Consider the following 27,737-nt stretch of genomic DNA (forward strand, 5'->3'; position numbering starts at 1 on the left):
TGTTTCGTTTAAAGGTAAAATGTAGATGTGTATTTCGAAACGTGAGTAACGTTGATATGCAACTCAGAATGCTACAGATAGATGATATATTCTTGATTTTGATGATGATTATCGGTCTGTCGGGCCTGTCTGTCGGCCCGTTTGCGATATAATCGACGTTTCACTGTAAAGAAATCGAAACCGATGTGTGGAAAATCATAGACAATAAACAACGATCAATCTCGTATTACTATATGTATCGATCTGTCGTATACGAAAAATGGAGTTGAATAATTTTTTCCGCTAATTACACGAGTGAAAGAATATGATACAAAGCGTTAAGATCAAGTGTATAAAAGAACAGTCAGTAGCTTGTAATAGCATACAAAAGATTATAATTTAATACTTAATATTAATGCATATAAGCATATAGATATAAAAATGTTTATAAATTATTTTTCATCGATGAAATAATGTATTTTTTACAAGAATATTAGTACTTTAACTTTTGTATGCGAGTAAATATATAATTGTATTTACCATACTTTTTTACATGAATATTCTCACCTGACTAGCGAATATATGGGAAATCGACGTTGTTTGTGTTCCATTGTAAATCTTAAATTATCTTTCCCTTGGGAGGTAAAAAGACACAGGAAGAGAATAATCGTTGGTTCTGTGGAAATAGATCAAGGTCCTGTAAATACATTTATTGGCATTATCATTGATTTATATTAAATAAAAACACAACCTATCGATTAACAATCGACTTAATTCTTTGTTCCTTTCGCTCGAAGTATTGTGGTAGTTGTCCAGCATCGCACATAGTTGCACACATAATTGGTGGTTGTTGATACTTCCTTTAACAACTTTTGTATTCTCCAAGAATACGAGAATGTTCTTTCTTTTTTTTTTTTTACACGTGTATACATGTACTTAAAATAATCTAGCGTAACACAATTATTCTGGCGATTTGCAAAACGTTTGGACGAATAAGTATATAAAATGTAATTATCCAAACACCGCATCATTAATTAATCTGTTCTTAGAGGAAGAGGAAAAAAACAAGTATTTTCATTTTTTATTACAAAGACAGAAGTGAAAATGTAATACGTAAAAGGACGTATAGAAGGGATTACGAGGAAATCTTGCTTTCCTGTACGGAAAGCTTTCCCCTTCTGCTTTCGTACTTGCACAACTACTTTTAAAGCGGAAAGCCCTTTTTACGATAGAACCTTCCAAATATACGCTTCTTATTTATATATATATATAATTACGTATATATACTTGGTATTTCAAGTTCAGTAACAAAATCTTGTTCATGGTATTAAATGTCTTCCTGGACATTCTAAATGCGCGTTGCGTTTCAAAGATTTTTAAATAATCTCGCCTACTATGTAGTCACCTATTTAAAAAACCTGAGAAGGCAATCGATTTTCATGGAATTTTCAACCTTCAGTTGACACTAACAAAAGAAGGATCGAAAATATATATATATATTATATATATATTTCTCAATCTAAAATTAAATCGATTCTTTTAACGTCTAATACGTGCTTTATTAAAAATGTCAACGAAAGGTTAAACATATCGAGGCATCCATTAAACTATGTCGATTTTTCGTATTAATCTAACGTAATAATATAAATATTTAAAAACAGATGAAAATTTAAGCTTAGTAGTAGCATCTTTCAATTTTCCTGAGAATATTTACGATATCGTTTCTATTCTCAGTTAGCTGTTATTCTCAGCCTCTTTAGGGCTAACTCTAGAGGTGCTGTCATTTTCAAGTTTCCCAAGAGTTTTGATAATCCAACGCATTTCATTCAATATGCAATCACGTCTTCCGTGCAATGTACGAAACTAACGATTATTCGAAAAAACCAGATAATTATTAGATTTCATCAGTTTATGTGATTCGGTGTATTCTATATTGATTTTATATTATGTGTAAGGTAACGTAATAACTTTCTCCTAATGATATTGATGCATCGTATCGAGAACGGCCGGAATCGCATATTCACATTTTCTCTGATGTTACGATTATTTCAATATCTATTGCTTTAATATTTAATAAGTGCAGTGTAATTAAATCAAATGATACGAGGTATCGAAAACTCTGACATACCTACATCATCGATAATGAGCAAAGGTTCGTGTATAAAAATAGGACCATGAGAAGGAAGAGAATACATATATCTAACAAGTAGAATTCTTATTTGCCAAATACTAATATAAAACATTTTAATTCTATATTTTATACAAATGTAATTCAAATGTTATTTTATATAAAGATACAAATAGAAAATAATCTCTTTCTGAAAAAATATATGTATATAAATTTTATATAACATCATCGTTAATCGTAGTATATGAATGTATATAAATTATTCAAAGGCAGATTAACATTAAATTTTTGTAGAAAATATTTTCCTTTTATGTACAATATTTATTATTAGTTGTCAATAATAAATATCAAAATGTCAATTTCTAAAAGAAATATTTTAAATAAAAATATAAAGACTACGTATAGTTTACAAAATTGTATATATTCAATAGTCATTCCTACACTGTCGTAGCATACTAATTTTTATTATATCGAACGCCGTTCGATTTCTATTATAATTAACAAATATCGTTATCAGCACCTCTAGTGAATTCATCATTAAATAGATAACAGACGCGCAATGCTACAAGGCATATTACGACTTACGATAGAACAATAAATCATTTTAATTGCATTAGTTCGTACTCTACAGACTCATAGAAAATACTAATGCGCATCTTTTCGTTAACGAATTACCTATAGAAAAAAATACGCGGCGAAAGCATTTTCCCTATCGTCTTTGACCCGATTAATGAAACATCGAATAAAGAAAACAAAACATTTCCACCAATATCATTCGCAATATTTAAAGTGAAATATCATTTCTACAATATTCACAGCGAATAGCTGTCACATTGTCCTCTTGATGGAAATCTCCCTTGCTAATTGTATACATTCGTTCTAGATCAAATATTATCCTGCGTGATTATGCTCTTTACTTACCCAATACCAATAATTGCCTCTCGACAATGATCATCTAGCAATGCTTTCGTTTACGAGTTCGTGTGAAAAGAAAAAGGAGAATATCGTTCTCATGGAAATCTATGAAAAAATTTCCGTCGCAGAATCCTCCCTCGAAGGAAATACGATCGTCTCGAAATCATTCGCAAAAAGAACCTGTCGCACGTGATTTGACGCACTTAAAATACTTTGTACAGCGTATTATTGTACATTGTCTTTCGTGGAGCGTACACGGCCGCGTCCCACTAGCGACACAAATGTCACGAATCGTCAACCTCTCTCGACCGAAGGATTGGTGGCGACTGGATTCGTTTGTTTTTGTTGAATTTGTTCCAGATGAGTTGGTCTCGTCGTGCAGCGTACGCGCAGCAATCCGTAAGGTAGCCAACCGTTCGTCGAGTGAACCGCTCTATTGTTCTTTCTGCTGTCGACTGCCTCGCGTTGCGCTTGCAACCGATGCAGCATCGCGCCGGCGACAAGCGCGGAAATGACTGCAGAAAGCGCCACGACGATAAACAGCGCGCTGAAACCGGGCATCGGCAGGCAGATACCATAAACTACTTCCTCGCGTATTCTACCTTGGAACACCGTTACTGCTTCTGCGTGTGTGTCCGGGCTAAAGGCTAGATCGGCTTCGGAGATCACCTCGTACAAACCACTGACGCCGACATCGGCGCTGCGGATTTTCCTATCGGATACCACGACCGATCTCTTTCGTCTGCCATTCGCAGACGAGAGAGGTATCACGGGTATCGCGCTGCTGTCACCTTCGAGATTCCGAGGCCCGTGCGGGAATTGGTCTTGATCACTCTCGTATCGTGTCATCCGTGGAGGATCCTGCAAACGAAGAACCCTGAGTGTCGACGATATGCCAGTGGAAAATGTATAAGCGTATGAAAAATCTCCTAGACAGAAAACAAACTCGTCCACACGTTTGTTGATTTATTTCCTTTCCGTTCTTTTCTGTTGCAAATATATCGAAATGTGAATACACAATACACTTATCCGCATCTCGTTCGCATAGGAAAATCAATGCTGATCCTCTATTATCTAAACTACGGTCGAGTGTAATCTCGTAATACGTACAGACACTTATTCCTATAGCGAATATAAATATCAATATACGAAAACATCTGTTTTTATCTAAAATACATTGTACGTGCCAGCAAAGGAACAATTTAGTTCCTAGCACTTAAATTTCAACAGTAAAATTAATAAGAAGAGCCGAAAAAGAGAGTTCACTATCTAGGAAATCTATACGTATTATCCTTGTCTCATAATCTACTCGGATAAACGTGGTTCTACCGAAGGTTTTCGAAGATAGCATCTTAGAATCTCATTTATCTAGGAAATATGTAAATAAGAACGAAATATACTTACTACGAATGGTCTTGAAAGATCAGCGTCATCCAAATGAATTTCCTCGTTTGGTGTCTCGACTACCGGTGCCGGTAGCCGGTTGCTTGTCTGCGCCTGTGCTTTCGGAACTGATTTCTCGACCCCCAAGAAATGACCTCCTATCGAGGTCATCTCATCACCATCTTGAATAATGTCGTCGTAAAGGGAGCCATCACCTTGCTCGGTTCCACCACCTACGTTTTCGTTACTCTTGTCGGCACTGTTGTCCTCGTCGTTGTGAACGGTGGGCGGTACCGTGGTTTGCGGGTATTGCGGTCGTATCTGATCCTTGCGCTCTTGAATGTAGTGGCCAACGGATCCACTGAGCTGACAGTGATCCAAACAGCCGTGACGACAGATCTCAACCTTGACATTGATCGAAACAACTTATTGCTTAGACGTTCCTCTTAGTCATCGTTTCATTTTTTTTCCTGTCTTTCTAAGTACAAATTTGCATAATGAGTAGCCAAATGATTTAACGTTCATTGCCGTTTACAGAGTAAATTCATTAAGCCGTTCGTAAGCTGTTTAATTGTAAATATTTGCTCTTTACTTTGACGAACACCTCTCCAAGTTAACAGAAGGTGCGCCAAAGCACCTTGGTCGCGCGTAATAATATTTTCAGTTGTCGGTAATCCTGTTTTCGATCGTAAGCTGTGTTATCCGCTGTATATTACCCAACATCGTTTACCTTGCACTTGATGTGCACGCTCAACGCGTCCGGGAACTTGAACGCGTGGAAGAAGGCGTAAGTGATGACCGTCGCCCGATCGTCGGAACCCCGTGCTTTCAAGAATCGGCTGATCATCTTCGGCCTCAGCACGCATCCGAACTCGTCGCTCAGCTGTATCGTGTGTCCACCGCCGTCCGAGGCCACGCACGACTTGACGCGCATGTCGAATTCTCCTGTGTCGAATTAATTACCGTAAATGACATTAACGAATACATAGCCGTTTCCAAGTATTATGTACCCGAGGATTATGTAGCTTTCGAAAGCTATTAGAAGCTTCCGAGCGTGAGCCGTCTTCAACAGGAAGAGATTACCGACGTTTCGTCGGTATTACACTTAGCTTTGTCAGCATGTACTGCTACTCGGTATCCTTCGAATTCTAATGTATAGACCGTGAATTTTTATTTGTAGAAACTTTAAAAGCGCAAAGGTACACAAAATGCGTATAACACGAAAAGATATATAAAATATTCAAGGCATAATACTTTTTATAATACTTGGTACGTAAAACAATTTTCTACCGAAGTTGTACTTTTTTCATTATATTTTCAAAAATATGAATTTGCATAAAAATCCGCAGTCTACCGATGAAGCTAGCTGCAATGTTGGCGGAACGTCGACAATTTCTTCCTGTTGGAAGCGGCTCACGCCTGCAAGCCTCTAACAATGTCGAACGCAATAATCCAGCTTGCGGAAGCATCAACGCTCTTATAGGTTTCGAAAAGTTTCATAAAGTTGGATGGTTCGTTGCCACGTTACCTCGATAATCGTTTATAGCGACGACTAGGGTGAGAGTAGAGCCGAGCGGTACTATTCCGGAAACCGGAGGTGCCCATGGTCCCTTGCCATGTTGAATTTCCATCCAACAATCCACGTTGTCGCCTGCAATACCGATAGAATGGTACACTTACATTTGCGTTTTAGTTTGCAGGCAGTCTGTTGCCCGTTCTCTAGGCACAACGTGTCAGGTGCGATTTATACGTGTTGCATAAAATGAAGTTAAGTGGCGGAGCTGCGGTCCTACCTGTGGTTAACCGCTGCTACACGAGTTACCGTGCGCGATGCGACCATTTGTACCTCGTATAAAACACTTTGCACAGAAGGATCATCGTTTTACCCATTAACTATATATCCGTAGTCTTTCGTATAGCAAACCTTGATCAAGGCAAATCGCTTGTATTTATCGACCGAAGTACAAACGTATTAAAATTTAAGATATTGATCGTGTCAAGGGCTGCTGTGACGAGACTTACTACATCGATGTTAGACGAGAGTTAAGGGATGCGAAGATCACTAAGCGACGTTGATGTGGAAATATGTTGTTTGCATGTGTGTAGAATAGCAAATTATACCTCTGAAGTCTAACTGTATTACGTCGAGATCTGCTATAACCATTGGCGGTTTCGAAGCAGTCTTTTCGTAATCGTTGAACCATTCGCATCGCAGTCGTTTGGCCTCGTCCCAGACTTCGAGCAAATCTTTGTCGTACTGAACGACCACAGTGTTCTCATAGAACTGTCCATGCATATCCGGCTTGGTACCGCATCTGCGACCAGACGAACAAAATCTAGACTGAATATCAATTTACGAATTTATTAATCGCTGAAACGTTGCAGATAAACTATTTTACTGTTACTATTTTTCATTGCTAAAACGTACGAGATAATACTTAACGTCTCTGTTCTTCGTGTCTTTACGCTAAACATCGTTCGTCGATAATTTTTAGAAGCCACTGAAATACGCGCGAAACCCCATTAGAATCGATTAATAGCCTGTCAAATAACTTTTCGTTAAACCCAATCGCTTATCCAATTATCCTTTATCGTAGTTTGCGAGCCGGTTAGCGCCAGACGCCTCATAAGTTCCAGTTAAAGTCGTAAGTTAACAATCCTCTATGGAGATCGCGGTAAACCGAGACGGTATAATCGATCTCGAGCATCGAGCAACGTTTCCACACGCCTTAAATCATCTAATCGTGTCGAGTTTACGTATATCTTTTCACAGGTAGATACGGTTCGATAGACGAATGCTCGATGTTCTCGCGGTCTTACCTCGCGTAGGCTATCCGAAAGGAGAAGAAAGTCTGGCCAGTGGACGGTGGAACGTAGACGCATCGCGGATCGGCGTGTTGGCCTTTGGACGAGACGATGCCCTCGAAGGGTTGTGAGAACGAGAGATGTACATCCATGTGATCCTTTCCACACATCACTTCGAGAGATTGTATGGCTGGCATTCCCTCTGGCCTTTCTAGCGGCCAAATGTCGCTATTGCTACCAACGCTCTTCAAGCCAACCACCTGTGCATTCAAGGAATACGTTTTTATACTTTGAACACCATGACCTGTCTTCCTTTCTCACTACACTACGCGTGACTGTCGCGAATACCTTCTACAGATGTTCGACCGAACATGTTTGAACGTATACGTTTTACATTAATAACCACCGCATCAAAATTTATCGCGAATGAAGCGGTCCTTTACGGTGTATGTCTGTATCTGATGGAAGTTGATACTACTTCAATACCAGTAACCTGTCATACACAAATTTATGAAAGGTAGTTACGAATCTACCCATTATGTAGTTTCCAGCTGCTTTTGGTAAACATTTAATTACGTAAGAAATATTAATCATCCATCAAGCCGTACCTTGAGTTGCATTTTCACTCTTAAATTAGTTCAGTGGTATCTTATCTTATCTTGTACGGTATGAGATGTGTTAATAGTTGATGATCTTAGAACCTGTTGATTCAGTAGGAGATTCGATAAATTACAGGGGAAAAAAAAGATATTTCGCAGATTATGTAGTTAATTGCATTTAAAATTCTATGAAGCGCGCACATAAATTAAGCTTACTAAGCACCTTGTAAAAACGTTAATACGGGGTTACGTTTATTATCGTGATTACGTGTGGTATCCTAATACGTTTATATTCGCATTTTTTCTTCTTAAATTGGATACAATAAATATCGAATTACTTAAATGATCGTACAATTACAACTTAACGATCTCTTGTAACGATCGTTACGTTCCAAGTGCTAATATCGTTTTCTATGAAATGTCGATACTCTTATGAAACTTAACGATCGCTGTACGATCCGTAAGTTACGAAGTTACCTAAGCGATAATGGCCAACATATACCTTAACAATACAGTAGGCTAGCGTTAAAGAAATTTGTTCGAATAATAGAACGCTAAGAGTTGCGGTATCACTACCCAGATGCATAACCGTTATGAAATTTTTACAATGTTAGTTATGCTCTGATAACTAATGGAGCAACATCGTAAATGTTAGTTCAGAACGAGACAAAGTCAAATGACAAATTTATATCGTTCATTGTCATATACGTATTAATTCTTATTCGACTAATTCGTCAATAAAAATTACCAATTTCATTTAACTATGTTTAACACGCTGCAATAAATTAATTTATTTGATATTCGATTATTTTACATTGTGCCAAATTGAAGCAGACATAATATATATTATAGATACAAGTACTCGTATGATTGTTAAATATCGACACACTGTATTTTATTACGTGTTGTCTCAACGCGTAAAGTTTGTTCTTATAGAGTTTTTACGATATTTTCAAGCAGCACGCAACCTGTCACGTCACCTGGCTAGAGCCTAGTAAAACTTTCAATAGCTATGTTCGAAGATTCAGATTTCACGATGTGCCATTACACCACTAATAATATTGTTAAGTATACGGATGTCTGCGTCACTTTTAATTTATGAGAAACATTCGAGACATCTTAAGTTGCGGGCAACAGATATTTATCAATGACCTATTCTTTATTGCACGTATCTACGCTTGAAATCTACCTATGCACGTTTCTATACACGAAAGTACCCTCTTGTGAGTCGCGAAGTTACGATTACTTATACACCTACTGTAAACCGTACTTATCATGTAGATCAGTCAAGGATGAACAATGCGAGTATAAGCTGCGTAAGCTGTAGTTTATGATCCATTGAAACGATCGATCGAAATGATTTGCAATCTTTAAAATCTCAGTTACCAATGAGCAAGGAACAAACAGAATGTAAATCTCGCTACAGATATTCCAATGATACACGTTATCCACGTACATATCCTATACAAAATACATGTGGCAATTTCAAAATATCCGCTAGACCATAGAATCTGAGTCCATTACAATTATAGATATATCATCGTTGGAAGACTTTCGCGAGGTTGTACAGCATCGTCGAACATAAGTACCTTTTCGCGGCTACAATTCCCGAACAAATCCCTCGATAACGAGACTTATTCGACCGTATCTGTAATTTCGCATTTCACGTATCTTTATTTCCAATCGGCAGCGATGATTATACCATTACGTTTACCGTAAATTATTATTGCGCGTCTATCCTCGGTATTCTCCTACGACCGTAAATGCCACGCAATGAATGAACGGATAAGCAAATAAACGTTCCGTGCATAGAACGTATCGTTCGGCGGACATATTTCGCGATACTTAGAGGAATATTAAGCCCGGCAAAACACTGTAATGTTTCGCCTTACGGTGATCCGCCGTTTTTCACATACAGCGCAAACGTTGCGATTCACGGCGGCGTAATATCCTAGAATCTTGGCATGAAAATCGCAAGCGTGCACAGGTCGTGGGAGATTAGGCGTGTTATGTTCTGAGGATTTCTCTAGAAATCACCAGCCGCTGGCCAGCCCGCATTCTTCGCGTACAGCTTTGGGCGTATTACTTCGAACGCATAGTCGCCGCCGCGGCGATCGCGTCGCTTGGCTGCAGAGAATCGCAGAAAATCTCAGCGACACGTACGCGTAAGTGAAGATCTTTGAAGGAAGGTGTTCCCGGCGTATATACCGTGCTCGCGCAATGCTGTAACGGGAGAAGCGTCTTTACCGCTGCATTAACGGTCGCCGTTTTTCGCGCAAGTGAAAACAAGTTTCTGTGCTCTTACAATCGCACTGTTAAATGACAACGTTTCATTAGAAATGATTACGCACCTGGTATACACGGACCACGCGCTTGTGTGCACTGCGTGCTCTCGCGAACAACCGAGCGAGCCTCGGTTTTTCTTTCTCCGTCATTTTGCTTCACCTTGGTTCACGGTCGATGATCGAGAATCAATCGTCCGATGCAGAGCGCTTTGCGATATCCTTCGCGAACGTTGTAGAAAAATGTTGATTATGTGCGAATAATAACGGCTGACAGGAGGGGGGCGGGAGGGTTCAATGATCCGGATAGAACGGATGTTGAGGTAGCTAGACTCTTTAATGTACTTCTTCTTGGTAGATTGCGAGAGTAGATAAGAGGAAATTGGGATGGAATTTTAAACTAGCGCATCGATACGAGACAGATCCGAGTTGCGAGTGAGAGTATATTGTCTGTTTCCTGGAAGAGCGATACAAGAAGGAAATTTTGTCAGGAAATTAATTCGAAGTAGAAAATTCTTAATTTCATTCGTCTCGCATCTCCTTTCTTTAAAGATTTAGGTAGCAGTCTTCGGGATCTGAGGATCTCTAATAAAATCTTGTTTATGTATATTATTCCCTGTTGAGAAATCGTTAAAGCTACTGTGCGGTATCCTTTTTGTTAAATAGTAAAATTGTACTTGATAATAGTGACACGTCCATTCTGCTAAGTAACTCGTTTGTAAACTGTTGTAAATTTCTGGAGATGTTACAAGATCGATTTGATCGTTGAGTTAGAAAATCGATAACGTAAGTACGAAAGTCTTTTAAAAATTCGATATCCCGTACGTATCGAAAAGATAAAAACAATGCAGGAGAAATACCTAATGTTCCGCAACATCCACGCTCTTTACTCGGTCATTTATCGAGAGAAAACAATACGTTCGTGTTCTTGAACGTGAAACGAATGATAAACGATATTTATATTATGCGCTACAGGCGGAAACAATTCGCGGGATATAGGCTTTCAGTTCGTTATAACAGCGAACGTATCAGTATTCCGAGTTACTCGAACGTGAGGCACGCCGGTAGGTGAGTTTCCCATCGCGGCTCTTCTGGCGTTCGAATACTAATGCCCGTCTCCGTGTACTCGATTGTATTCCTCGTGACACGCGGAAATAGCTTCCTCTGTATTCGTTTATGTGCTACTCTACTTGGAACGAGTAACTATTTCTTCGCGTCACGTTCTTTTGAATAGGCGCCGATAAAGATTTCGGCGATGGATTGTATTTGAAGTTCCTTCTTTAAAAACTCGTGGTCTGTCACGCCGGGGACAAAAGCAAACGATGAATAGTCACGCAGGTTTTTGCGGTACTTCTTCTAAAAGCAGTTAATCACCGATGGTTAGTATATTTGTATATACGAAGACTCGTACAAGAGTTAACAAGAAATGAGATATGGAACCCCAATTCTATTTCGTTCGGTATTAGATTGATGATATAATTTGTCTCGAGATTAAGATATTATATGTTTGAACAAAAAAAGTTATATTAGTAAATAATCTTCAACGTGAATTATTAATTATATGTATAGGAAGATGTTTGTACTTTTTGTTATTTCGGTGCTTTAAAAAAACATTGAATTTACTAACTCTCTCGATTGTTCATGCAGTCTCAAATATTTTGCTACAATCCACAGAGTTTACTTCTCAGAGCCACTGAATACAAAAATCTCAATTTCTTCAGAATATCTGATTATTCAAAGACCTTTAACTCAAGTTTCGTTCATTCTTCGTTCCGCAAAGTACGTGTTTCTCGAATTGTTCATAATTTATAATTCTTGTAAAATTTTCATTTATAACCGCGGCTATGATAAAGCCGAATTATTGAACGAAATTATTCCGGTAGAGCTTGGCGAGGTAAAACAGGAAGAAGTGGATGGAAATCGCCGATAACTATGTACGATGTTTCCTGGAATGAATATAGAAATCCGGTAGAACGAACAACGTGGATACGGAAGGGTATAAATTTTGAAGCAGTAAGCACACGAGAGGACGACGCGTTTCCTGCGCGAAACCGCAATAAGAGATTTCACTCTGTAGACGCAATAACATCGTGGGGGCAATAGGTTGTGCAGGGGTCCTGAATAACTTTCAGAGGAAGCAGGTGCAAGGGGAAAAGGAGGAAAAGAAGGTCGTAAGATACGGGTAACGGTACCTAGAGTAGGCACGAATATCCGCTTGCAAGCTGTCGCGTCTCTTGCTGCGTCATCGCATTGTCATCCAACTGTGACGAATTTTTCATTAGGCATCATTTCGTAACGATCATCACGGATATAAAGTGAACAGTTTTATCCGTGATGCTCCTTCATTCTTCTCTTGATTTCTAATTTTTGAACGGTACCTTTTACTACCTACTATCTTTAGGGCCTGACTACCGAGAGCCCGTTAGTCTTTAATTAAGGAAGGGATCTATGAGTAACGCGGCGTCAGCAAACGCAGTTCACTGAAATTATAGCCCATTATCAGAATTGGTAGCCGTAGTTCAGTATGTTCTAGAGTTTAATTGGCTTACGAAAGAAATGGCTAGCAGATAAGAGACAACGTGCGAAGAATCGTGTGAATCGTTGGGCGGTGTAATGGGTGTAGGATTATGTACAGGTATTCCAACTATCCGCGTGAGCCACTGTAACTTGATAGTATCCGTAACTCGTTTTTCACGTTCACAGTCTAATAACTTACTCTCCTTGTCTAATGGTTGCATGCAAATTCGCGTATGTATGTAAACTTTCGGTCAATAGAATATAGTCAGATCAGATATTACGCATGTTGCAGCTTTCTTACAATGTGCCGTAAGTGTCTATTTAATCTACGAGTCTCATCGCATTTTATTATATATATATATATATAATTTATAATGACAGTTTAGTATTAATGCCAGAGGTATTTATGCTTTCTAGATATTTAAATAGATCAAGCTTAAATTCGTTTGGAAAATTTTATCATTTTACGCTTTATTCCTTATGATCTGTTTTATTATCGTAACTTTCTGGCTCGAGTGTCGAGACGTGAAACGTATTTGCAGTGTAATTTTCTCTTGACGCTTAAACTTTGATCGTAAATATGCACATTAGATGCTAATCCCCGTTTTGTCTTCATTATTCACTCAGGCAAGCTTAATAATAATCGTTCGTACATTATGCGAGAAAGTAGCATACTTTCAGTCGGACGTTACAGCGTTGCGTGATTGTTAATTATTTGAACCATTGGATAGCCTTTGAACCGGAAGTTCGACTACCTCGACCCGATCTGTACATGTCCATTTATCAATAGCTTACAAATAACCCATGAACGTGTTGGTTCTATATGGGTTACCGTTAGGTCGTATCGAACAATACTTCCCATATGGGCTTATTCGCGCTATTATTCTCTCGCTTAAGCTGTGCTAAATCTATTTATTATTGTACCGCGGATTATTATATTTTTATCAATATAACTAAAGAAATGGAACTTGGATAGGAATTTGTTTTATCCACTAAGTATTATAACGAATACTTTAGATTGAATATTTTATATATTTTTGCATATTACATACTTAACGCCGTCACGTTTCCCACGAAGAGATAAAAATCCGCACTGTAGTTACTAACTGTGTATACCTACATGTATTTGCTCAAGCTATAATGAATCTTTACCTCAAGCTATTGTAAATCTACTTGTATGTACAGGGATTAGCAATATTTCTCACCATATAGATCAGCATACGTAGCAACCTCCACACCCCTGGCATCCTGGAGGTCCCAGCCTCTCACGATGAGATACGCTTTTCTGAAAAGACGAACGTTTTGTCGTTAGAGCATGCCTTAATTTATTGTAATCGTATGCAAGCGAGCTGACTCTAAAAGGAATTTGCAGCCGGATCTATTTTAATTTATCCGACCACCATGGTCTAGCGAGCAAATTAACTGAACACCGTCCGTCAGGTCGCGGTTCGAATCCCAAGGAGGTCTCGGCGTAAAATTGATTTGCCGAGAGAAATCATGGTTATGGGGTTTCGAGCGTACGCGTGCTCAATCCGTTCGGTAGAATTAGGATCCGCGACGTTTACGATCAGTTTCAGATAAAGAAGATTGATCGATTTGGTTATATTGTCTTTCGATAGCCATTTCAATCTGATTTTTTTACCATCGTTGCGTATAAAATCTACTATAATTGTCCGTAAAATGTCCGTCTAACGAATTTTAACACGAGTTGTATTTTTCTTTTTCATTTTGGACGCTTTTCTCGCGTATTTCACGTATCGCGTATTTTACACACCAGAGCGACGTTATCGTTCACAAATCTATTGCCACGTTCAATGTAGACATTAAAAGAAGCATAGAAGTCAAAGTATGAACGAGATAAATGACTTTGGCGTAACGAGTTTCGTGTATTTTCGTGCTAATACAAAATGCGCTAGCACTTCTATTCTTCATCGATGTTATCCCACACGATAATTGTCGTTCAACTGATATATCGGTTTATCGCGCGAGATCCATTGCGAGGATAATACAAGGTTGAACGTTGTCTCTTTCTCGAATGAAAAAAGCGACGCTTAAAAGCATGGAGGAAGTTACAACTGGTAGTTTGTTTTGTAGTTCGTGCCTGACCTATTTAGAAACGACGCTTTGTTGGCTCGAATGTAGCTGAAACGAAGTCGCTAATGAATCGATAAGCGATACGTTACCGGTTCGGCCAGTTCCTCGTTCCTTTGATCGCGTCTCTAATACCGTGCCTTTGCGTACAGCAAATCCTACCTACGATCAATCAGAGTAGTCAGTATTTTGCTCCGTAATATATTTCGCTCCACGATCCGTATCACGTTCGGGTGAAGCTAAACGAACGAGAGGAAATGATAATTAGAGGGAAGACCGATCATCTGCTTCGTTTTATTTGCTATGTCATTCGAATGGCTAGCAATAAACAAGTAAAAGAAGCGTATAATTCAACCTTCGGTATCTGGTGCCGATTCGTGTTAGACGAGCGATTTGATCGATTTGAGATTTCAATTTCATGCGTGGGAAAATGAAACGCGCAGGTTAAAGCGATATGGGTATCCCGGATTAAAAGGAAAATAAAACGTTCGCGAGATAAAAATAAAATTAACGATCGCGTATCCAGACTGAAACCTGTTCTCCGCAACCATTCATAAAACTCGACGACTGTGGTCCATTTTCGCGGTAAGCCATTTATGAGTAGCTTAAGCCGATGGATTTTCAACGTTACAATCGGCGGTACACATCAATCATTGACTGTATAATGGACCAAACGTCGATGATTCAGCGATTAGCTTTACGATTGTCACGAGAGTCGATAATAAATTTTTAGCGGGCGTTGCGTCACGATTTTGCTCGAAGCAAATCTCAACGGCAAATCGAGTCGAAGCTGATCAGCGGCTTGCCGAGTCTACTGTTTTTTGCCAAATTAAATGCATCGCTTCACCGAGATTTCAATTGACAGCGACCGCCTTACAACCTCGTTCTCTTAATAACCAAATGATCGCGGCGTTACGGCCGTTCCAAGCGATTTATTTTGTTTTCCTTTGCAGCCTCAGCTTTCAACGGTCTTTGACCGTTTTCTATTCCTCGACTATCCAATAACGAGCGGTTCGACGCTTTTTTATAGTCTTAAATGTTGTCTCATCGAAGTAGATTAGTAACTGGTAATTTTCAAAGAACTTAATCCTCACAAGGGTACTGTTTTTATCGAACTCTACGAGTCGACCTAACTTTACCTTCTGGAAATACGATCCGAACAGACTGTCTATGGATTCGACTTTCTCGATCCTTTACGCTCCTTTTTTCTTATTACATTTCGATACAATTCATTAGTTACATACACGATACACAAGGTTTCTGTTTTATTTTTTTGTTTCCGACGTTACGTAGATCTAATTTCAATACTCATTTGTTAAACGTTTGCGAAGGGGACAAAAATAAATGGACACTTAATGGTGGTAGGTATTAATGAAGTTTCATCGAATATGGCTTATTTATACAAAAATGTAAGTATTAATTTCGAGTTTTCTACGAGGACATGTAATAAATAAAACTGAAGTATATAAACTAGTATCGGTTCGATCAAAATTCATTGATACTTCCACTACTTGTCCACTTATTATTCTCGTCGACTGTATTTACATAATCATCGATGTACACGTCGCGACGTCACGTTGCCAATTGTTAGGCCTGCGTCGTAATACACGAAACAAAAGGAAGAAACCAGCTGGCGTATATCGGCGAACAGCTGAGTACGACGCTGCTATGCGGACGACGTTAATTAAAATTGAGTTTACTACTGTGTTGTACGCGTAAGTGGCACGTCACAGATTACGAATAATATAGTTGAACGTCAGCAGCGTTCGTGAGTCGACGTGTGTGGTAGGCAGCGTGTCGACTGGATACTAAGAATGCCGTATCGCTAAGCATGTTTTAATTAACGCAGTGGCAACGCTTACAAACAGAAATGGATCTCATTGCGATCGATTCGAATCTGCATCGGCGCATACCGAACAATTGCCACTGCTAATGCGTTAACAGAGTCACAGTTAATGATTCGTGGCTATTATCGAATAGCTATCGTTTCGTGTTTATTCTCCCGGAACGATCGGCGAAAGCAAACTCGATGAGCGCAAGAATGCCGTAAAATCATGCGAATAGCGTTCGAATTAAAGTACAGATACAAAATTCGTTATGCTCCGTTTTGCCGAATTCCTTTTTAACGTATCGTTTCGTTATTCTTTGGCCTCGAGAAGCTTACTACGTACAATACGTATTTTTGTAGTTCGTGAGAAACGGTACGCCTTTACCGATTAACGTCTATATGAAATAATAATCCGAAATGCTTTACCATGCAGGAGAATGGAGATATGAATGAGATTGTAAACACAATTCGAAGAAAATGTTCTTTACCTCATAAATTTTAATGCGGTTGTTTCTGCGAACAGGAAATGTTAATTGACTAATTATAACGAAGACATAAAAGCAGCCTGACCTATATACATACGTATCTTCTTTACCTTAGATTTTTAGCGTTAGTCGGCCGAGAATCGGCCACGGAACTGATTGACATGTACCAATATCCTTTAATTGGCACGCCTATGAACTATGCAATGCACATAAAAGATTACCACGCGACTATCTTCGCCATCACGACGGTCGTTTCTATCGTTGATGTCGTAATCATTATCGCCAGCACGGTTATTTATATCGTAACTGATATTCTTGTGTTTGTCGCGTGTTATAGTTCGCAACAAGGTTCTCTCGTGCTTCTGCATGGAAAATCAAGCGTACCATCAATTATTTGCCGTTTAAACCGATCGAGATACCGATCGTCTTCTGATTGTTCCCGGATACGCAGGGTCATCTCGCTGAAATTCCCATAGCATGCAGGAATTATTGCTCGCGAACCTGTGAAAGATTACATATACCGAACGAAGAATGCACGAAACGTATCTTCCGAGTATCAAATACACGTCTATTTATGTGCACGAAGTTTTTAACGAGGATCGTTTGAAAGGTAGGCGAGCTAGACATTCTTGCAATGTCTCAAAGTTGGAATGCTTCGAACGATCGGTTACGTTACGGGCTTGTTCGTATCGCCGCGGCGCCGTAACGGTGTCCCCAACTTACTACTTCTGCGATTCGCCAGATAGATCCCACGTTAATAATTCCCCGTGGCATCCTTTCATGAGATCCCGAGTACGTCCTTTCCCAGGCGATTCTCTGTTTCATCGACTCGAGCATCCGCGAATAAAACCGGACGCGAGCTACGAGCACGCGTGCCACGGCATGATGATTTGTCTTCGCGAATAAATCGCAGTACAAATCTCTTGATCGCATTAGTTACGCGAGATCGGCTCTTCCGCTGTTGTACAGCTTGATTTTCCGTTGTGTTAAAATGTCGCAAAATTACCCTTTTATTACTGGCTGAATATTGAAACACGATATCAAAGAATATACTTCGTTTCATGTAATACCTACGTTTATTTTATAGAGTGTATAAATTATTTAAATATATTTCGCGGTTTTCGTGTTATTTACTGGTTTATTATTCCTTGGCTCTTAGAATTTGAATTTAACTCAAGCTAAAATTGACGTTGATTAAATGTATAAACGATTGCTGTTGGAGATAATTTTTACTCGGAAGATATTCGTAATTTTTAATTACAATGACCGAATAAAGGAGGTCTTCAATTTAATTATTCGCTAGTAATAACAGTTCACGGTGCTGTAATTATGACGCACTTTTATATTAATTTGTTCATGGATATCGTAAATCTTTCAGCAATTAAAAATTTTTTTAAATGATACGTATAATTTATCACATTCCTCAGAGTAAGTAATACAAATCTTCCCAGTACTAAACAGTACTTAGTACGTTACCAATGATTTTACTTAAATCCTCGGAGAATGTTCACGAGAAATAGTAGATAGTGTAAAATAATGTAGAATATTTAATTCTCCAAGTGTCGAATATTAACAAATAGATAATAAAATTGGAAATAATAATGCAAAGTTTAGATTCGAAATTATATATCCGGTCTCGTGCAGTTCGAGGCATCTCCTCACACTGACGCGATAATTTCTTAGCGTTTCGTGCAAACTATCCTAAACTAAACTGTTCGTAGTACGTGGGAGAGACGTATTATTTCATCACGGAAAGATACATAGATTTCCCACAAGCGACGTACGAGTAGTAGAGCCAGGGCTAAGGTCATTAATTCTTATATCGCTTCGTAATTTGTAAGTGTCACCAAAGCCAACGGTAACTTATTCCAAAACTATCAGGGAGTTGAATCGAGTAAAAACCGAAACAGATACGCGTCTCCTGATCATCAGGCACTAACGACGCGAGACAAACTCGTTCCTTGGCAAAAAGTTTCTTAGATTCGATCATAAGCAACGATTAATTATAATCGCGTACAAATGTAAATATCGTTTCTTAAACGATGCGTCTACCGCGCAAGTGGCAATTACCGTGATGAGAAATGATAGAATTATTCGAAAAAGTCTGTCTTAATGGACGTTTAAATCAAGCGACTTTTAAATGTGTTTCTTGAATCTCGGCGCTCTTGAATAAACGGTACCATTAAAATGGTTCAGTGAAAACTACATTTACACTATGGCAAACGTACAGCAGATACTTACGTGAGATAATTATAACATGGATCTGAATATTTCAAATTTGTCGTCATTTAGATATCCATGTGGCTTAAATACACCTTGCTTAGAAGATTTAAAACGTCGTTTGAAAAGAAGAATATTTAACGATAGTGTGTAAGTTCACGTGCTTATGTTGGTAGTTACATATGTACGATGTATCTGGCATTATTTTCATATGATACAATTTCAAATTTGATACTTTACCTACTGTGCATTACATAATATATTGTTTGAACGACTTTAACAATGATTACAAAATCTGCAAATGTATATTCCATTAAATACGTAAGAATATACTGTAAATATCTATCATTTTTCTTAACAAATAGCGAAGACGCACTAACTATTTTTCTATTCTTAAGATATAATAAATTATTCATGTAACGAATCGTAAACGTTATTCACGTTAATTATTCTAAGTAACTGTACTGTAATACCATTAATTATCACGATACGTATTATATCACGATATATATCATTTTTATATATATTAAGAACCATACATTTACTGTACGTAATTACCAAGGAATACCTTTTACATCGCAAAACCCTTAAATAGTAAAACAACATTATTGCAAAGGAAAATCCATCGAATAATAAGATTCTAATAATCTAATAAATTACCTTATAAGATACGATTGTAATAAGTGCAAAGGTACAAATCGTTATAAAATGGATCTTTGAATTTTAACGATTAAATACTATAAATAGCGTGGTATAACGGCGATACAACGTATTTACCATTAACGATTCCGATCAAACAGTTGGTAATAAGATGTAGTTAAAAATATGATAGATAGACGGTTAATCCCTTCCGGCGGATAGATAAAACGATCTAAAATAATGCTCTGACCGGCGTGACCTTTAGAATACGTGTCCAACCGCAACTGTTGCCTCGATGCCGGTGTTGAAGAATTTATTGCTCGGTAAATCGAAGAGGATACAAAGAGAAAAGGAGACGAGATCGCAACACGAGCGTAGCATGGAATGGAAGAGATTCGTACGAGCACTAACTGGACGAGTAATCGACTTTACGATCCATTCACCGTGCGGTCGAGATCGGTTATGTTAACATTAACGGTTAATGTGACCCAGTGATGGTTGTTGCGGCACAGAGGACAGCCGGCACAACGATGAGCAATTATCGCATGTGTTATGTTCATCTTGCGTACCGATCGTCTCGAACGAAGGCTGCGTGGTAGCCGCGTATTACGTGAGCTACACGCGCCCTGTGCATTCGACCATGTGAATGCACTCGCGGTGTACGCTTATGTAAATGTAGACGTACACACGGTCAGATAAGAGCATCGTGAATGGAAAGCCCGGCAATACGCGTGTCCGAACCAGACGAGTTTCCATCCTATAGAAGACGAAGGTAATTAACGCGCGGACATCGTGTTACGAAGTCACAGCTATCGTGAACCCGTTACCGCCGTTTCAGTCAGGTGTTCTCAAGGAGATCGCGCGTCCTTCTTCTATTAATAGGTGAAAATCAATTTGATCTGTCAAGAGAGAGAGATCGTCGACATATGGACAAGGAAGTAGGTCCTTCATTGTGGCGAACTGAGAATTTACGATTACGACCAGTTGTATCATAGCGATGTAGCCTACATCTGTTACATAAAGAATAGAAAGCTTTTGCACATCCGGGATGCGTTAATTTGATAAAGCATAAGAAGACGATCGTAGAGACATATGTGGACGGTTACGCTACCCGAAAGTGTACCGATATTCGCGCACAATTTTCCACGGTGCTGTGTTAATTCGCTCGTCCTCTTCTTCATCAATGACGAAGGAAGTATTATACAGAAGAGAGTTAAAGGAAGCCGAAAGGCGCTCGTTGATCTGTCGAGATTCAGGATAGCACGGTCCAACGAATTCTAAGAGCAGCTTGGCGTGTCGGGGCAGCAATCGTTTACCGCAAAACCGACAGCTGTCGCAAATCATCATTATCTTCGTTCAGCCTGGCTACAGAAACCAGGAGCAAGGAAGAAACTAGGTTAACGCTGTGACGCGCCACGCTGCTCCGTTTCCGCGCGAGGTCTGCCTGCATTAATCCGTTTCTGTATGGGCAGCGGTACGGATTTTTTTTTATATCTGCCGCCGTGATTCGGTTAGAAATTAATGAGAGAATCTCCTTGTAGACTGGCATCTGGTAACGAGCGTGAATCATATACGCGTAACGCGTAGATGGACAAGCGTGTAAAGGACCGGCGCACCGCGCGCCGTTGGAAATAGTTTCAGTGTGCCGGTTGCGAGCGCGGATAGCGTGTCAAATGAACGTAATACCGTGGTAGATAATGGATAATGGCACGAATCTACACCAATACCGGTTTTCATGTAGCAGAGCATGCACGCGTCCGCTCGAATCGTCCGCTGTAAATGATACGCGGCCGCGGTGTACGCGCACGCACGCGCACCGCATAACCCCGCTCCGATTACGTTTTCCACTAGTATTTGCGACGCTTGATGCGTAAAGTATTATAGGCTGCGCAACCATCTAGCCACTATTGCCAGCGCCAGAATGCGATAACGTTCGCGATATATATATGGGCTCCATGGGCCGTGGAAATCGACCGATGATCGATATCACCGTTTTCACCGTGCGCGACCGACATGCTGCGCGAAAATCCGAAAGCTGTGAAATCTGTGAGAGCCGTCACCTACGGTTTAGCCGATGCTTTAATGCTGTCAGGAGAGCACTACCGCGGACAATCCGATTAGGGGTAATTATGCATCTAGATCGGACATTATTGCGTATTAGGGGCCCAATTACAAACTTGAAAACTTCGGAGTTTAAAATTAATACTTCTGTGGGTTATTCTGTGTTGTTAGACCTCGTGCAAATTGCTTCTAATTTTCGGAATTTTCGACTGCTTAGAGATATACGGACAGAAACAAAGATTAATCGAACGGCGACAGTAACTTGTTTGGCTATTAACAAAGACAAGTTCGAAAAGAGCTTCGAAATGTTGGAGCTCGACTATCCTGAACTGAAAAAAATTAAATAGTCGCTAAAATGAAAAAAAGACACGTTTTCATTTACCCCGTTGATATAGCAAGATACTTGAAATGGGTCACCATAACTAAAGAATGTATCTGATGAAATCCCAAGGCATCGGAAATAAAGAGCGATATAAAAATGGTAGGAAACGTGGAAGATGATAATTTCGTATTCGCAATTCGCTGAAAAGTGCAATGATAGTTTGGAGATTGCGCCACAAGTTTCTTGTATTCGAGCGTAACAGCACGCGAAAGGGACAAACTTGCAAACTCAAGCGACAGACATTAGTATTCGTAATAAAGCAGTGTGTTGCTGCACGCCGAAATTCATGAAACACGAGTCACAAGTATCGCTTGGCCCGTGACACTGTTCGCGGTACACAACCGGTCGTTATTTCTTGCCATGTGTAGCCGTGACGACAAATAGACAAAGTTGCGGTATGCTAATATTAATTCCTCGAGAAATTACATTGGCAAACGAATGCAAAGTTATGTCGGGCGTGATCTCAATGCCACCGCCGTGCCGCGTCGCCGCTCCGCGGCCAGGAGGTTGAATGCCCCCGTACAACGTACGGATTAGTGCTTGGTACCAGCGTAATCGTATGCCTGGTGAATATTTCATGAAGCGCGGAAAAAAGAGATGACACCTGTTCGAAAACCGTTAGCGTACTCCTTTTGCCCGCCAACGACGGGACGGCGATGGCAAACGGACGTTCGGCGACTTATTTCGATGCAAATTTTAAAAAGAATGCGCGTCGCGGGTAAGTTTCAGGAAGCAGTTACGCGTGCACCGTGTCTTCGGGTACCCTTAATAAAACCGTAACGTCTGACGAATGGCACGAGAACCTCCGACTAATCGTTTCGTGTAAATTATTAGACAACCGGCAGTCGTCTAACGCGCGTTGCTCGATCGAGTAGGATAATTTCAAATTTTATCTAAAAATAAGCAGACGAAGACGCTAATGAATTTAATGATATACCGAGAATGGAAGTGATTTAGAAACCACATGTTTCTTCGGGTATTATGGTCATTCTTTTTACGTGACTTTTATTACGGGTTTTATACAACTTATTCGAGTCCGGTTACTTTCGCGAGTACTGCTACGAATTATTAAATGGCCCAAGAATTTCCTGGGATTTTTTCCCATGCGCGCCGCTTTGACATTTGGTAACCAAATGATTCATTACGTTTGATTGCTTTCATGCCTCGAACGATCAGAGAAACTTGTCATAGGTCAATTAGTATGAAAAATTTGTCATCGACCATCGTCATTATAGATGCGAAAGAAACTGTTGGAAAATGTCTACTGCTAACATTGATATTCATGCGTGTTTGGCATTATAAGTTCAAGCTTGGAACGAAGACCCTTGGAACGATCCAGGAGATTTATGCGATATTTCAAAGTGATTGTGAGTACGTGATCGTACTCGTCGTGCTCGGGAAAAGTAGTTCAAAGTATTCAAAACGAGGGTTGAGAAACTCGAGCATGAGAAAAAGTACGTTTCGGTATCGGTGATGGCGATAGATACCGATAAAGATCCAAAATGCTAGTTTCAAGGTTTCGCGTTACCGAAGAAAAAAATTTAAGTCTATTCTACAAAATCGGAAAAGGTGTACAAAGTTGAAAACTAGCTGCCCTATTAACTTAATGGGTGACGAAGACCAAGATCAAGACGACGCGAGACTGCAACAGAAATTCTGTTGCACAAAAGTATTTCTGGATACAGGACCTTGAATCGTCTGTGTATCTTTTTACAAGAAAAGATAAAAAATGGTGGAATACATATATAACACACTTATATCATATTGGGAAAAGATCGTTAAATTTGTCGATGACTCTTTAATTTAATCGACCAAAGAGACTGGCATATTACTAAAATACTTTAATGCATCTAGTAAATTCGCAGCAGTCGATAATACTTCACACTTCGAGCTGTTAAAAATGAAAAATATCAAACGCTTCGATACAGGACACCGATTCCTGTTTTAAGATGAAGTCGTGAACGTTTTATAGCCGATCGTTCGTCTGAAATTTTTATGTCGATTCCATTCAATATACTCTTTCGATTAAATCGATTAGTTAAATAACTAATCAGTGACAAATTTACGGCTTACGACAAAAATACATTGCGGACGTTATCAAACGATAATATACTTTGGTATATAATTTCCTTTTACAATCGAATAAACTGTGAAAACAAATTCTGTCTTTACGGTTCTGAGTGGAAGAAGAGAAAATATAAACTTCGAAATCTTCGAAGAATGCTCGTTGCAATTAGGTCCACGATGACATAAAATCGATCGACTCGGAGCATCTTCGAAACGAATGTTCGGCCAGCGTCGAAATGTAGGCAGATGTATAAAGTTCTTTTGCTTATGCGTGTGAGTATATTTGAAGTCGGCCTGTGTATCGAACGAACCTGAATCGGTCTCCCTAGTCGACCTTCTTCCCAGAATCGCATAATAGCTCGGTAGCTGCATCTATATGCAACGCGTTGATACAACTCAAACTCGTCAAGAGTGCAAAGAATTCGGCTATTCGCGAAACGTGGCACGAATGACACGCTTCGTTAACGCGAAAAGCAACGTTGTGCGACTTGGATTTTTCTAAGACCGATTGTCCCGATTGCGGGAGGATTCCGGAGACGCGCTACATCTTACATCACGTGTTTCCGCGCGAGGAAGTCTGCAATTCTGTTTCGTTCTCCGAATCATCTTAGACGCAATCGTGGATTCTTTAATCTTTTTATCGGCAACGAGTTTCTTAAGTTTGAGAAAATATAAAAGAACCGTTATCGATATGCATGATTTCTGATTTTGAGTGGATGTCAAAGTATTTTTTGTAACGCTAAAGATGTTTTTGCTCGTTAATAAGAGTGAAACTGTGACACAAAGAAGATAAGGATCGTAGCAAAGTTAAGCTTCCTAGGATTTGCGAGCGTGTACGTGAACGTCATCCGTTCTTCACCGTCTCTCGCACGTGGGAATCTCGACTTTGCGACCAGATAATCTTTATCGCGTGTCGAGACATCGTTGAACTAAAAGGTTCGCGCGATTCTGTCAGCTTACTTCTTCCAGCTTAACGAAAATTTAGATCGTTGGCGTTTCTCATCGATTTTCTGATATTTCGTCGTCGCATTTCTCCGGTTAGAAGGTTGACAGTGTCCTTAACATGGACTAAAGACGCACTAACCGAGTATTCGTTGGACCGCTAACCGGAATGCGCGAGCGCTAACTCTTGAGCGTCTCGAAGCTCCGCGAAGCGGTTGGGTGCTCGACTCCGACGATGAATAAGAGAAAGAGAGGCCGACGTAGAAGAAGGAGAGACACGGATAGCGAGAGAAAAAGAGAGAAGAGAGTGGAACAGAGGCCCGCGGGAATGGAGCCTCCGTGCTCGCGATTGAAGAAGATGGCAAATGAGCGAGACAAAGAGGATACCAGGGAGTAAGAGAGAGAAAAAGAGAGAGAGAGAGAGAGAGAAAGAGACGGTCTCGAAGTACGTGGAGATTCGAGGCACATTGCGCCCAGACCAGCGGCACGAAAATTTGGTGAGGCCTCCTTGCCTGCGGACCGACCACATTCCCTCCCCACCCGATTTCCTCGTACGAGAACCTTATCCGCCTGGCTGTTTCGCCGTGGTCCACTCTATCCGCGTGCGCGTTTATATCGACAGCCGGATCATCGGCCCGGTTTGCATTAACTGTCGCAACCGCGCAGTCCCGCTTGAATGGGAAACCCGTTAAACGAAAACGAACGGCCCATGAAGGAATTCTTTTCCAGAGTTACGAGACCTACCATCTCGAGGATCGTTTCCGTTGACGTTTCGTCTAGTTCACGCAATCTATTTCGACAGATTCATTGGGAACAGCAACAGGATAATTTTGAATAACTTTGTAATTAATAGGAATTTTCGTGAGATCGTTAGTGGGAAAGGGACAAGTTTGACTTTATTTCTGCCGTTTAAGACTCCGAGAGCGAATCGAAGGATCAGAGAGTTTTGTTTCGAATCGACGATTGTTCGATTGTGTTACGAGGAAGATTAATATTTCTCGTGAATAAGTTTACACGAATAAGGCTCACCTAGCGATCGCGGAGTGCGTGCGGAGTCGCCACGTGTTAGCTGCAGCTTAGCGGCTCCTCGTGCCGCATCCCGGCAGCCGCGTTATCGCCTTATCAAGCCCGCCTTCTGCCCTTGTCGCGTGTTAAGCTTGGCCGTGCGTGTTCTGTGGCACTGGCCCCTCCTCTTGTTACGTTCGCACACTAATCGTTAGATCCTGCGTTTGAACCACCCAACGATCGACGGAGCACCGTTTATCATCGACACCGGTCGCCGTTCGTATTTTCGGTAATTATTCTCCGTGTAAAATTATTCTCGATACGATGAAACGAGATCCGTCACTCAACACAATTCACCGGTACCGCGACTTTTCTGCGTGGCGTTTACATCGATTCAATCGCGACGATCGCGCGACGACAACAGATGATCGCTCTCGAGTGGCATACCGCGAATTGGGGCAAACGATCCGATCGGTAACTGTGATTATTCGCGCGGCTCGTTCGGCGGTCGTTCAATGAAGAGTAACACAAAGAGTCCATGAAATATCGTATTTCTCACGGCAAAGAGTCTGTGAACCGATAGTTCTGTTCCGTACGATGGTTTTGCGCTAGGGAAAAGATCGCGCGCGATACAGAGACACGACGAGAGAGAACGAAAATCAAACTCCCGTTCGATCGTAGCCGATGCTGCGACTGAGCATCGATAACGGCAGTGTGGTACCGGTAACGGCAACGGCAGCAGCAGCAACGACAAGTAGTGTATCCGCCAAAAGATCCGCGACGTACGTTCGTCAATTTGTCCTCTCCTCCGCTACTACTACCTCCACCTTTCCTCTCTTACTCTTTCTCGCTCTTTTTCTTTCCCCCCCTTTTCTATCCTTCTTTTTCACCCTGCTCTCCCTTTCTCTGTTCCTCCACTTACGAGAGAATACGTAACCACACTGGTTTACGGTTCCGTTCGCGACGAAGATGTTCTGCGGACTGATAACCTGCCGTCTACTTACCTCCGGCAAGCGCCCCTAACGCGCCGAACTCCCTAGCACGACAGGTGCTCCGAAGGAGGAGTGGGAATAAGAGGATGGTCTCGCGGAGGGGACAGGGATAACCTACTCGTAGCGGCGGCAGCAGCAGCGGCGGCGGCGGCGGCGGCGGTGGTAGCTCTTGCCGGCGTATACGCATTGCGAGAGAGAGAATGAGAGGCGATTACGAGGAACGGAGAGAGGGAGGGTTGGGAAAGAGAGGGATGAGAAAGGAGAAAGAGACGGGGAGAGCTGGACGACGACGGCGGCGGCGGCGGCAGGCCGTGCAACCAGCACCGAGCAGACCGAAGAGAAGAGGGCAACGACACCGCATCGCGGGTCGGTGGGCTTCGACACATTTACCGAAAACTACATCGTCACCACCGTCAC

The 27,737-nt window shown here is 40.6% G+C and overlaps 1 protein-coding gene across 3 annotated transcripts; it reads right to left on the reverse strand.

The window, feature by feature from the left end:
* Positions 1–656: 656 nt before the first annotated feature.
* On the reverse strand, positions 657–27,327 carry LOC117230679. Of its 3 annotated transcripts, none has more exons than XM_033488362.1 (8): positions 26,353–27,327; positions 13,814–13,893; positions 7,226–7,470; positions 6,527–6,720; positions 5,934–6,056; positions 5,136–5,350; positions 4,427–4,810; positions 657–3,883 (listed from the first exon to the last, which is right to left on the reverse strand). In XM_033488362.1, the coding sequence occupies exons 2-8, from the start codon at positions 13,853–13,855 to the stop codon at positions 3,317–3,319; spliced, it is 1,770 nt and encodes a 589-aa protein (XP_033344253.1). In that variant the 5' UTR covers positions 13,856–13,893; positions 26,353–27,327; the 3' UTR covers positions 657–3,316. The 3 variants fall into 3 exon arrangements, with proteins under 3 accessions (XP_033344253.1, XP_033344255.1, XP_033344256.1); XM_033488364.1 differs by lacking the exon at positions 26,353–27,327 and adding an exon at positions 20,010–20,265; XM_033488365.1 differs by lacking the exon at positions 26,353–27,327 and adding an exon at positions 14,792–14,823.
* Between the last annotated feature and the right edge of the window lie 410 nt (positions 27,328–27,737).

Source organism: Bombus vosnesenskii, unplaced genomic scaffold (genome assembly GCF_011952255.1).
Source record: "Bombus vosnesenskii isolate JDL3184/JDL3185 unplaced genomic scaffold, Bvos_JDL3184-5_v1.1 scf7180000013267, whole genome shotgun sequence".
In the NCBI taxonomy this organism is placed as follows: Eukaryota; Metazoa; Arthropoda; class Insecta; order Hymenoptera; family Apidae; genus Bombus; species Bombus vosnesenskii.

Bases quoted from the DNA above. Each gene is read 5' to 3' on its own strand.
- LOC117230679 (XM_033488362.1), bottom strand. From the start codon at position 13,855: ATGCCAGGGGTGTGGAGGTTGCTACGTATGCTGATCTATATG. The intron at 6,057-6,526 runs GTATAATTTGCT...TCGGTATTGCAG, and splicing joins AATACAGTTAGACTTCAGAG to GCGACAACGTGGATTGTTGG. The intron at 3,884-4,426 runs GTAAGTATATTT...CTTCGTTTGCAG, and splicing joins ATCTTTCAAGACCATTCGTA to GATCCTCCACGGATGACACG.